Source organism: Uranotaenia lowii, chromosome 2 (genome assembly GCF_029784155.1).
Source record: "Uranotaenia lowii strain MFRU-FL chromosome 2, ASM2978415v1, whole genome shotgun sequence".
In the NCBI taxonomy this organism is placed as follows: Eukaryota; Metazoa; Arthropoda; class Insecta; order Diptera; family Culicidae; genus Uranotaenia; species Uranotaenia lowii.
The window spans coordinates 81,217,236-81,230,559 of NC_073692.1; the positions used below are offsets into that span (position 1 = coordinate 81,217,236).

The 13,324-nt window shown below is 38.5% G+C and overlaps 1 protein-coding gene across 2 annotated transcripts in view; it reads left to right on the forward strand.

Annotated features, from left to right (window-relative positions):
• Window positions 1-13,324, forward strand: part of LOC129748612 (FK506-binding protein 2) — a 92,916-nt gene that overhangs the window by 13,532 nt on the left and 66,060 nt on the right. For both annotated transcript variants that reach the window (XM_055743273.1, XM_055743274.1), the window contains exon 2: window positions 3,117-3,295. In XM_055743273.1, coding sequence (XP_055599248.1) covers window positions 3,117-3,295 — 179 coding nt within the window. The remainder of the gene's footprint in view (window positions 1-3,116; window positions 3,296-13,324) is intronic.

The following is a 13,324-nucleotide window of genomic DNA, read 5'->3' on the forward strand; positions in this document are numbered from 1 at the left end:
GATTAAGAATATGCTGACAATAAATAAAATTTTAAGATTTAGAAAGCTTTTGTTAGGAAAGGGATGTAGAATTTGTATCAGGGATATTTCAAAAATAAAATTTTGTATTTGTGAAAAATAAAAGTCTGTGAATAAAAGATTCTATTAACAAAAAAGTTGAGAAAAAAATGTAGGAATGAGATGAAGGATAGCAGAAATTGAATAATGCTGAATATGGAATAAAAATATAAAATATTTGGTAGATATAATTTTGTTTTGGAGAAAAAAAAGTGGATAAAATGAAGGATATGCAGAAAATGAATCAAATTTAATAAAATACATTAAATAATAATAATTGTATCCGGCATCACTTTAAATAAACAAAATAAAATAAACACTAGGCAAAACTAGCTAAACAAAGTTAGTCATTGTTCTATTCTTGTGAGTGACAGACGTGCTTGAGTGAATCTCTGAATTGGGATTTCAAAACAATTTTTTAACAATTTTTCATTCGAATACCCAACTAGAATTCAGAGGCTTCAAAAGGGCTTATCTTGTTAAGGGTGTCCTAAAAAATATTACCTTGTTGACTGATTCTTTCTCAAGTTTCAGACAATAAACTTTAAACCATTTGTAATCTTTTGGTATTTTTTCTTTATTTTAGTTCAATACCATATTCGTACAATCATACATAAGGCCCAAATATTTCTACAAATTATTGCGCAACATCTGATATCAACTACTTTTATATAGAAACCTACTTTTTCGTCATTTCTTCCTAAAAATAAACCTCTTTGGGACGCTCACTGAATGCCTGCTTCGAAATAACACAATATTTTTCAATGGGTCTTAATCATAGTGCTTTGGAAGAATTTTTGATACAAAAGTGACTTTTTTAGGCTTAATATCACTTTAGGATGCCCTTTGAACAGAGGATCGAATAAAACTAAGATCACCCTTGAACTTTCAACTGTCCAAAGAATGCAAATCCAGCTAGAAGTAATTTTTACAGTGAATCGAGTTTTTGTTAAAAAACATACATCGTTATAGGACCATTCCGAATTTAACTTACATTTTACAATGCACCCAAACACGAACAAAAACAAAGATTTCATAAATGGTATTTGCGATGCAAATCGATACAGTAGTTTTGCAGATGGAGCCAAATCTGTAAATCGTTTTTTTTTTTTTTGCAAAACTAAGAAGTTTGCTAAAATTTCAAAAGCAGTCATACGTTTTAAATTATGTAAAAATTATATTTATGTCAAGTTTTATCAATAATCTAACGGAAAATCATTCTAATTAGTCTGAAAAATGTGGTACGATGATTTTTATTCGAGGCCCTTGGTGCCGAAAGGATATAAGTAATATCTAAGTGACTTTTGGTTTTAATTTTGCCGAAATTTGTATTTTTTAAAACATTGAAGTATGTCCATCAAATTAAAAAATAATAAAAAATTATTATTCTGACCAGTTTTCAAACTTCTGAAGTTACTTTTCGACATATTTTTTCACAACTATCCTACCGCACTTGTGGTTGCATGTGAAATTTATCTGACGCCATGTACCTGTTGCATAACCAACCGCAGATTCGCATGCTGCAGCTACAGTTTGCTTAACTCTCTAGATACTATCAGCCCGATTGCATTCATAAGTCTGAAGTGGGTACCGCATCCAAACACATGGTCAACAAGCCCAACCGAGGCTGAAAGAGGATCGCTTAACGCTGGTTCACGATTTAGCGCTTTCCCAAAAGCACAGAAAACTAACCCCCCTCGATGATGGCGGCCGGTGACGGCCTCTAGAAAATCTTCATTATGCTAACCGTTCGCGAAGAAACACTTTGGGAGACCCACTTTCTAAAAGTCATCCAAACAACTTCACAAATCCTGTCCACATGTTCACAGACGAGGCCGCCTATTGGATTTTTTTTTATATTTTACTTGTTTTTTTATCTGTATCAAAATCATCACTTTTTCTGGTTACCTATTTTTAAATTTCTCAACAGCCATAGTGATTATCGATAAACCGAGAAACACCGTGAGGACTACTCCCATTTTTGTATCCAACCATAATTTTGTTTCCAAAGATGATTATTTTGGTAATTTCTTCTGTTTATTTTTTAATTGAGATGCAGAAATGAACTTGATACAAATGTTCAAACTTTACAAACTGGCGCAAGAAGCACAAACTCCATAGTAACCAGTTCCAGTGACATTGAGTTCAGTGACTTTACAATTTTACCATATCACAAAAATCTTAGAAACGGCACGGTGCTGTGAATGGAATTTGCGAACTAGCTTTTCCACTTAGCTACCTTTGGCTTAAGATCTAGGCCTAGCTACCTTGCCTTGACTGCAATGTTTCCTCTACCTCTACCATATGCTTAGAGGTTCGGTGCGAGTAAGTTCAATTCTTAGGTTAGCGTTTTGCAGCCAAGATTTTTTGTAACGAAATGAATTTGCGGCTTTATCGGTGAGGGTTAAAGAGTTGAAATGAAAGACGGATAGAAGATCAGAAGAAAATTCTAAGGTGGTGAAAAGAGCGAAGAGCATTTGAAATAGAAGCTTGACCACATGCTAAATTCTTTGCCCCGCATCAATTAACTGTATTGAAGAAGTAGTACCCAATAGAGAAGGCACTACATTTTTCGATACAGTTAATTATGGATGGTTCGACCGCCATGTGAGTGTGCACATGTGCTGAACGGACGGCAAGATCTATCCGTCTTTCATTTCAACTCTTTAACCCTCACCGATAAAGCCGCAAATTCATTTCATAAAACAAATTCACGGTGATTTCTCCTCTTAATTTTTTTTTTTAACGGATGATTACACTAACAATACATTATGTTGCAGTACCTCTAATCTAATCTTATTTTAATGTTAAGCTACAATTCAAATAGATTTCACAGTTGAACGGCCTTATTGATAATCATTGCCAAATTATGTGGAAAATTGTGCAATCACAAAGAGATTACACCTAAATTCTGATTATTTTCAAACTCACTGAACGAACAGAATAACACTAACCGACTAACCTTGAAAAAACCACAATCTCTTCAAAAAGGTACAATGCTTGCTCTAATCAGAACCACCATTAATTATTCCTGCTGTGCCTCTTCTTCTCAATTGCAGATGATTTCCAAAGTGCTAGTCCTGTCCTGCCTGGTGGCGGTATCGATATGCGCCGATTCAAAGCTGAAGGTCGACGTGGTCAGCGTACCTGAAGTTTGCAGCACCAAGAGCAAATCCGGGGACATGCTGACGATGCACTACACCGGCAAACTGACCGATGGAACCAAGTTCGATTCAAGGTAAGACGGGGGAAAACGCTAGAATGAGGAGCATGGGGAAGAGAATTTTTAGGCGTTACAAAGTATATTTAAGTATTGATTGCCGATGCAAATCTCACTGAATATCTCCTAGCAGCGGTCATTTATGGGGGTCAAGCAGAGGGGTCACTTGATTTACAACCGTCAATGCTGCAATCGTGGAGTGGGGATTTTAACGTGGCCAACATTTGTTTGGGAATCACACACAAATCGATTGTGGAACTAATGCTCCACATTTTGGCACCTGCCATTAGCGATTTTTTGCTTCCATTGATTTGGCCGTGCGTAGCACTTGTTGAGTTCCCGAGGTTATCAGCTTCTGATATCTCCCCCTAGGTCATGCAACTTCGTTGCAGTTGCTCATGATTTTCCATAGCTCGTTGCAGTTGTTGATATGCAAAAATTAGCATAATACCATTGAAAGTGTGATCAGCATAACAATTGAAACAAGCTTTGCTTTTTCTCGATGGTTATTAATAACATTCAAAATCATGGAATCAAAAATTGGTTGCTGTAGCCTAAAATTTGTGGAAAACTATAAGATCTTTTGGTATTTTTGGAGAATGATTTGCAACATCATTATTTAAATTGACTCAATTATAAACAAGCACAAAAAACCATATGTCCTTTATAAAACTCACCCAAAATCATATTGATGATTATGCCATATTTTTTGACATTATTTATTTTTATTTTCATAGTATTTCATCCCACGACATAACTGGACAAACATAATCCTAAAATGCTAATCGGTCCATGGCGACCGTTCTCCATTTTCTCAGGCATCCCATATTCACGACACTTGGTCTAACCATCTCGCTCGTTACGTCCCTGCTCGTCTCGTTCCTACTGGATTCGTAGCAAACACCTGTTTTTCAGGACAGCCGTCCGGTATTCTCTCAACATGTCCTGCCCAGCGTATCCGTCCAACTTTCACCACCTTCTAGATACTGGGTTCGCGAAGAGTCGCTCAAGCTCGTGGTTCAGCCTTTGCCCACACTCTCCGTTCTCCTGCACGTCGTCAAAGATGGTTCCTAACACTCGTCGCTCGAATAACTCCGAGTGTACGCAGGTCCTCCTCGAGAAATATCCTCGTCTCGTGCCCGTAGAGAACAAACGGTCTAATAAGCGTCATGTACAGGAGACTGAGTCGATTTGGGGTCATTTTCAAATTTCTCAAACCCTGGGATCCAAAAATCTTCGTTATGGTTGTAAACTTTTCCATGGTTTTTGTGCCAACTTATAAAATCTCCAAAGGAGATTTACCAATGAACAACTTTGTTGAAGATCTTAAGTTAGTATCTTATGAGGCAAATTGATATACAATAAAATCCATTGACATCACTGCTGAATGCCTAACGAGGTATTGCATGACTACTTTCCATGGAATGCTTTGGTTACACTTCGTGCGAGAGTTAAGTCTTCCCGAGCGCAGAAGCTTGAGGAGTCCATAGTAGGCACAACTTTGGCTGATCATTTGCCGCCGGATCTCACGGCTGGTGTCATTGTCGGAGATTACCTGTGAGCCGAGGAAGACAAAGTTTTTGACTATCTCCAGCACGTCGCCGTCGATCGTGACCTTGTTCTTACTAAAAAAGCGGGCTTGATCGGTCTCGGATTCGCCAGCATATACTTCGTCTTTATCATTAATCTTAATCACTAACCCAATTCTTCCTGCTTCGCGTTTCAGTTGGCGGTAGTTCTCCTCCACCGCCTTAGATGATCTGTCGCTTATCTCAATGATGTCGGCAAAGCAAATAAGTTAACTGGATCTGTTGAAAATCGTGACCCGTGCTTTGCCCACCGTTCGTTGAATAAAACCTTCTAGCGCCACGTTGAACATCATACGATCGCCTAGTCGAAGCCCCCTGCGTGATTCGAATGAACTGTACAATTCACCCGAGAACAGCTCATAGCACTGCATTCCATCCATTGTCGCCTTGATAAGACTGGTCAGCTTCCCGGAAAAGCCGTCCTCGTCCATGATTTTCCATAGCTCGTCACGGTCGGTCGTGTCGTATGCGGCTTTGGAGTCAATGAGTAGATGGTGCGTAGGGACTTGGTGTTCACGGCATTTTTGAAGGATTTGCCGTAGTGTGAAGATCTGGTCTGTCGTGGACCGTCCCACCAAGAAGCCGGCTTGATCACTTTCCACGAATCTGTTCGCTTGTGGCGTTAGACGGTGGATTAGGATTCGGGACAACACTTTGTAGGCGGCATTCAAGATAGTGATCGCTCGGTAGTTCTCATAGTCCTATTTGTAGCCTTTCTTGTAGATGGGGCATATTATTTACCCCCTCCTTCCACTCCTCCGGTAGCTGTTCTGTGTCCCTGATCCGGACCATCAACCGGTGTATGCAATCGGCCAACTTGTCCGGGCCCATTTTGATGAGGTCAGCTGCGATGTCATACTTCCCAGCCGACTTGGAGCTATTCAGCTAGCGAATGAATTACTTAACTTCACTCATCGTTGGTAGTGGCTCCTTTACGTCGCGAGTATACTTCCTCCTACCGTCTCGGTCTCTTGCATATGCGCCGTTCAGGTGTTCAGGTGCTGCGTCCACCTTTTGATCACCTCACGATTGTCTGTCAGGATGCGCCCGTCCTTATCCCGGCACATTTCGGCTTATGTCACGAAGCCTTTACGGGATGCGTTGAGTTTCTGATAGAACTTTCGTGTTTCTTGGGAACAATGCAGCTGCTCCAGCTCCTCGAGCTCCTCCTCCTCTAGGCGGCGGTTTTTCTCCAAGAAAACTTGGGCTTGCTGCCTCTTCCACATTTCGACGGGTGCTTCTTTACACTACTGCTACCCGCGCCCGGCATTCTCTTCTTCCATTGCCCTCATACAATTCTCGTCGAATCAGTCATTCCGTCGAGTTCGTTCCACATGCCCCGTGACGTTCTCCGCAACGTTATTGGCTGTTTTGATGGTATTCGAACAGTCCTCTAGAGAGACTTCCTGACGCTCGCCTACTGCCGGCAGCGCTTCTTCGAGCGATTGCGTGTAGTCTGCCGCGACCCCAGATTGCTTCAGTCGTGCGATATTTAACCGAGGCGGGCGCCGGTTTCGTGTGTTGTTCACTACGGAGCGTTTTGGGCGCATTTTCACCATCACCAGATAGTGGTCTGACTCGATCCGCACTGATCCTTCCAATTGTCGGTCTAAATTCCTCCTCCTGGCCGACCTGAGCGTTGAAATCCCCGATGACGATCTTGATATCATGTTTTGGGCAACGGTTGTATTCACGCTCCAGCTGCGCGTAAAACTAGTCTTTGTCGTCACCGGTACTTCCGAGGTGAGGGCTGTGCACGTTGATGATGCTGATGTTGAAGAACCGGCCCTTGATTCTCAACCAGCACATTCGTGAGTTGATCGGCCACCACCCGTTCACGCGCTTTTGCATCTTTCCCATCACTATAAAAGCTGTTCCAAGCTCGTGTGTGATGCCGCAGCTCTGGTAGATGGCACGACCATCTGGGTACGTTCGTACCGTCGTACCGTTGAGTCTCCTAATTGCCCAGTATTTCTCAATAGAGGGCAGTTGGGTGGGTATAGGTTTTTTGGAACAAACTTTACCCCTTTCTCTACTACCATTCTTCAACGACATTGCTGTAATGACAGCGTGCCAAATCTGCCACAGGTGCGAATGCCCTCTAAAATTATGAATTTTCGTGCAAATTTGTCGGCAAAAACAAATTTAAATTTGGCTGGAACATTCCCCCGAGCCGTTGCCAAGTAAAATGGATGACCTGATATTTGCCCGAAGTCTGCCTTGACATAGGTTTCATCGTCCAACAGAAAACACCTGTCGAACTTGGTCAGCACCTGGTCGAATAACTTCCGAGCACGAATTTTGGACACACTATTCAGTTTTATGGTCCGATTTGGCTTTTTGCTAGCGCGATACGACTTGATTCCTTCCCGGAATCAAATTCTTATCACGGCACTACATACGTGAAGCTTCCAAATCCGTCCACCAGGAGCGCCACAATATGAGCAAAAGTTTTTCCAATTCTAAATGAAGTAAGCTTCATATGCATAGCCGATTCAGACTAGATAATAAGTGGAAACCACGTATTAGATTACAGTATGGTTTTTAAACACTGATACGTTCCACGTAAAAAAACTGTGCTTATTCCCGAAAACAGTGTAAAATAGACCATTCAAATTTTGCAGCTCTGAAATTTGAAACAATAAGACATGTTACATGACATTTAAGACCTGAGACCTGAGATCTGAGACTTGAGACTTGAGACCTGAGACCTGAGATCTGAGACCTGAGACTTGAGACTTTAGACATGACACCTGAGACCTAAGTCCAGGGACATGAGATCTGACACATGAGACCTGAGACCTGAAGAATGAGGTCAAAGACATGGAACATTGGACTTGAGACCTGAGACCTGAGACTAGAAACCTAAGACATAAAACACGAGACCTGAGACCTGAGACATGGGACATGAGACCTGAGACCTGAGATTTGAGACTTAAGACATGACACCTAAGACCTGAGACCTGAGACCTGAGACCCGAGACCCGAGACCTGATACCTGAGACCTGAGACCTGAGTCCTGAGACATAAGATATGAGACCTGAGGCACTAGACAAGAGCCCTGAAAGATTAGACATGAGATATGAGACTTTAGACCTGAAACAAACTACTAGTGTTAGTACCATTATAAATATTATAGAAAATGTAATAGAAAACAGTTTTCTAATATTTCCTATTAGAAAAATATTTCTCAAGTACTTTATTCGGAGACATGTCTTTAAATATACGACTATCTCAAGATATATGCTTCTCTTTTTTTCAAATTCGAGAGATATTCGGTATGTATGGTCAAAAATTCGCTCCGGTATAAATATCGATAAATCGGCATATGTGGCATCGCTGAATGTAATCCTTGTGTCTTCTCAGCCAGTTAGTCTCAGTGTAGTTAATAGCATCTTTGTCTTCTATGCCAACTGCCTTGAGTTCGAATCTTGATCATCGAATAACATGGTACAATAGAATTTATGTACGGCAGTTTAAGACATTAATAGGTCATATCTTGAAGTTGCTTGTATACACTTAGGAATCAAGATAAGTGCACACTAAATAACACAACTTAACAAAATTTTCAATTCAAATAAAACATTTTATTTTTTTAACTGATCTTGTTTTTTGAAATAAATAGTATAGGTAAAATTCATTAAATATGTTTTTGCATTTTCTGGCAAAGCAATACAACATTTCAAATATTTTGAAAGTTGATTTTTCCTCAATAATCAACACTCTCGTAGACTTCGAGAAATTCTGAGTTCTGAGAAAAAGATTGTTGAAATTTTTTTTTCGTTATTTTCTTCAGAATCTGCAAAAAAAATGGGAAATTTGACAAAATTTAAGAGAAATTTCAAATATATTTTAATTATTTATTTGTTCAAACCTATAAGTCGAATAGTTTCGCATTCTTCAACAAAGTTGTTAAATGTGTAAAAAAATTATTCTCAAATATTCCATGACTTTCTTGAACGATGTAAGAAATAGTTATAATTTTTGCTATTCCAATTTCTAAAAATTGTAGAATTAAATATTTTTAAAAGGCTTTTTTTTCTCCGAAAGAAGATTATCTTAGCAAGATCTGAATCCATGATTGAGTGAAAGATAATTTTTTTTTTCAAAATCAGCTTTTATTTTTCATGTGGGTTTATTAGTTAGGTATCAAAGATCGATTTTACCCAAAACTGATCTTTTTTTAAATTTCCATACGCCATGTCATCGAAACTATAGGTGATAATCGTTTAAATGTTTTGAGTTTAAAATTGCGCTATTTTTTTTAAACAAGGCACAAAAAAATGTTTATTCCTTGTGTAGTATTCAGTGCAAGTAATTAAATAAAAACCTATTTTAGAAATTTTCATACCGAATACCGATTTTTCGGGCTTCAAAATACCAATTTTAATGTGGCATCACTGACCTCGTCAGATGTGTGTCAAACTCTAGACTCTAGATGAAAACCTTAAAACCGGCTGACTTGGCTAAGACCGTCTATGTCTTTTTTTAAAAAAAGAACGGGTGCGTAAAGAATGTTTATGTAAATAAAACTGGTCGTGTATTGCAAATTGTTGATTTTGATTAGAAACCTTTTGTAAGGTCTTTTGAAATTGCGCAAAACTCTTTAAAAGCTACTTGGTCCAAAAAAATACATATGAACTAGCAAACAAAGCTAGTAGATATTTGAAAAAAAAAATTAAAAAAATTATGCTGTTTTATGATGGTTGTATAATTACAGTTAAATATCCCGCAGAAAAAAAATTCTGCCCTTATTCATTATCTCCGATTGACTTTTGAACTTCAATCCAATTTGTGCGACCCTATTGTAAAACTACCGATCAGCAGACATTTCCCAGTCCCTGCAATGCCCCAATAAATCATCAGCTGATTTTCCCATCGTTGTTTCCGGAACGTCATTGTCCTGTTGCACAACACACTTACCAAATACCCACACATGAGTTGGTATCGAAGCTCCAATACAAAACCATTATCGACCAACGACCACAAATTGTGTGCTGGCTGCTGGTGGATGGATGTTGGCTACTGGCCCTTGTTTTTGTTGTTGTCTGTTATCAGCACTTTTCGATCAGGTGCGAACAGAAAACAATACAAATATGCGTGTTGATTAAAGCCACTTTTTCAACCTCACCGATAACATCCTCCTCTTCTCACTCTGTGTGTGAGTGTGTCTGTTGTAAATTTTGCAATGTTGAGTATGCAGAGGGCAGCCTCCGTTGTCTATACAAAACTATAGCTGAACCCCTCACTTTTGACGCCCCCTTGCTCCATCACAATCGCATCGAGATTTATGTTGACAAACTATTCATCTCTGCGTATTTGTGTAGGTATGGAAACACGTGGCAGCTTGAGATTTTTTTGTGTGTGCCATGAATGGGTGTCACTTTGGCGCCACAAGATTACCCTCTATAACACAGCTTTTATGTGGATTCGATTGGTGTTGGACGGTCGGCTCGATCTTTCAGCTGTTTTAAGTGAAGCTTTGGTTTTGGAAAAAGTGTCGTAAAGTTTATATGGAAATTTATTTGGCTAGTCTTAATGGATCATTATCAATATCATATTTTTCTCTGTTTATAATCCAAAAATCGAGTTGTCTCAAGCTACAATTATAATTTTGATATTGTTTTTCGACTGAATGATTTTTAATATTTGTGGATTTAAACGGCTTCGTCAGTCATTTGTGGGAATAAAAATGAGTTATTTATATTATTGTCCAAACGTTTCGGCCATTTATTGTGGCCTTCTTCAGTGGGTAACTGTAGGGTACTTCTGTCCATAATGCCCTTGCGGGGTAGAACGCCAGCAACTATAATTTAATGAATTTTGAAGATTTGCGAGGTTTTTAGTGGATTCTTTGTACACGAATGTGTTCTTAAAATCAATACCTTGTAAGTTTAATAAAAATGATTACCAGATATTCATTTAAATACGAATAACAATCAAATAAAATTTTGTGATGGCTATTCATCACTAAAGTTGTAAAAAATGATCCAATGAAATAGGCTTGAATGAAATGGCCAATGAAAAACATCCTCACAATTGATTTTATTAGTTGTACAATTTATATACTCGAATTATCAATTGATGAAAAACTGTGGTAAAGTGTTGTTTTATGGTAAACTGAAGATTGATTAAATTTTCAATATCCGATCAAAATGCCCCCATCAATTTTTGGACAAATTGCCCTCCTCTCCAGGTGCTGTTCGGTAAGATGTAAACAAAACCACGTGTTTTATTCTAAATTTTGAAGTGCAGTTTTCTATGCATACAGACCGATTATCGAAATGATATATCGGTCATATCCTTTGCTTAATACTAGCTTATCATTAGGATGCATAATAATTACAACTTTCGATCGGGTTCGAGTAAAAAACGTGCACTGAAAATCGAATCGGTTCACTAAATTTGTCGCCAAAAGCAGCAGAAAAATTTGGTTGACACTGACACAGTTCAAAATAAAATCAAAAATTTCAAAAAAAAAAATTTTTCATTGGAAAATGTTAACAAACCACTTGTTTCTATATGTAGATAAAAATGAAAAAAAATATTTTTTTTTGTCACTTTTTTCAGAATTAAATTTAAGATTTATTTTTTTTTTCAGTGTGAATATTGTGTTGTTTTCGAGTCGTTTTGATCCAATGTTTTGGAGCATTATTTGCCTACACTGGGGCGTTTAACATCCAATGATTTCAAAAGTTGCTTTTAAAGGCGTTTGTAAAAAATAGAAAATTTTCATAGTTTTTTCAGTAAAAAGTGATTTTTTGGACACAATATGAGTAGAAGATAGAAATACGAAGCTCATGTTGCAATGTATTTGGGTGTTCTTATGTTTATGTATTCCGCATACTCGGTCATTTCCCTTAGCAGGTGCATTTTCCCCCGAAATACCTTAAATTATTGTAATTTTGTAACATTGTCTAAATTTTTGATATGTGAACATATTTTTTACTCACTAATTGTCAGGGTCGTTTTTAGTCTATTTTTTGTTGTGATTACATATTGTAGTGCCTGGAAATGAACACAAACACGAACACATTAAACTTTAGAACCAACGTAAACAACTTCAGTTCCTCATATGCAAACATCCTACAATGTACAACCACACGAAAACCAAGAACAAATGTTAGTAGCATAGCAATAACCAATCACGATCAAAACACTAACACAAAATCCCAGTAGCCATTAGTAAACAAAGCGCTGCCGCACAGCTTATCTAATGGTGAAGCGTTGAGGTTCAATTTTCGACGCAGTGAGTTTAAAAATAGGAAACGTTTAATTTTTCAAACTAACATATTTGAAACAGTATTCACAGATAAAATTCGCACTACAATATTTAATCACAACAAAAATAAGACTTAAAACGAACCTGACAATGAGTAAGTAAAAAATATGTTCACATAACATAAATTTAGACAATGCTACATAATTACAATAAATTTACAGTTACCCACTGAAGAAGGCCACATTTCCACCATCATTTACATTGAGTCTTAGCTATCATTGGATGTAAGTGTTACTTTTGTAATCAGGTGTTATCCGGAAAATGGTTCTTGTTCCTAGCTGGCAAACGGCAGAAGGACATAGTTCGTGAGCTGTCCGATATAAGTGTGTGTAGAAGTTTTGTATACCGTACAGTTAAAAGATACCTGGAGACCGGAAGTGCCAAAAAACGGTATGGTGGGGGACGCCGAGCTACTGTGGTGACACCTGCCATGGCGAAGATCGTCAAGAAGCGCCTTAAGAGATATCCTCGTCGTAGTGTCTCCAAAAGGTTTAAGACCTTACGGTGACGCTGGTTTTTGTCCCTGAAGGAATGAAGATCAACCAAAATAAATGTCGGGAACTAGTTCTACAGAATGTCGTCGAACCGTGGGCACGTCGACATTTTGGTTCCAAGGATTGGGTTTTCCAACAGGACTCGGCGCCGGCTCGAAAAGCGAAGAAAACCCAACTTTGGAATGCGCAATATTTTCCAGGGTTCATTTCGAGCTCCGAGTGGCCGGCGAGTTCGCCAGACCTGAACCCTATGGACTTCGCTGTTTAAAGTATGTTGAAGGCCGAAGTTTGCTCTAAGAAACATGAAGATATGGAGGTCCTGAAGCGACATCTCGTTGCAGTTTGGGATAAAATACCACAAGAACACCTGCGGGCCTCAAACGATGCGTTCCTCGACCGTCTGCGGCGAGTGGTTAAACTCAAGGGTGAACAAGTCGAACTTTACCAGTAAATTTTGAAAAAGTAATTTGTTTTCAAGAGACATTGATTGAATTTGAAATCAAAAGTTGTTGTTTTGATCAATTTATATGTTTATTTCAATGTAGATGGAAGATTTTGAACGTCTAAAAGCAGGCTCTTGTCTCGCACTATATGCTGACTTGCACCAGAACCGATGAAGAATTTATTCTTCCGTTACTGCTGGTGGCTAGTGACAACAGTATGCAAACGAAGAGTATGTTGA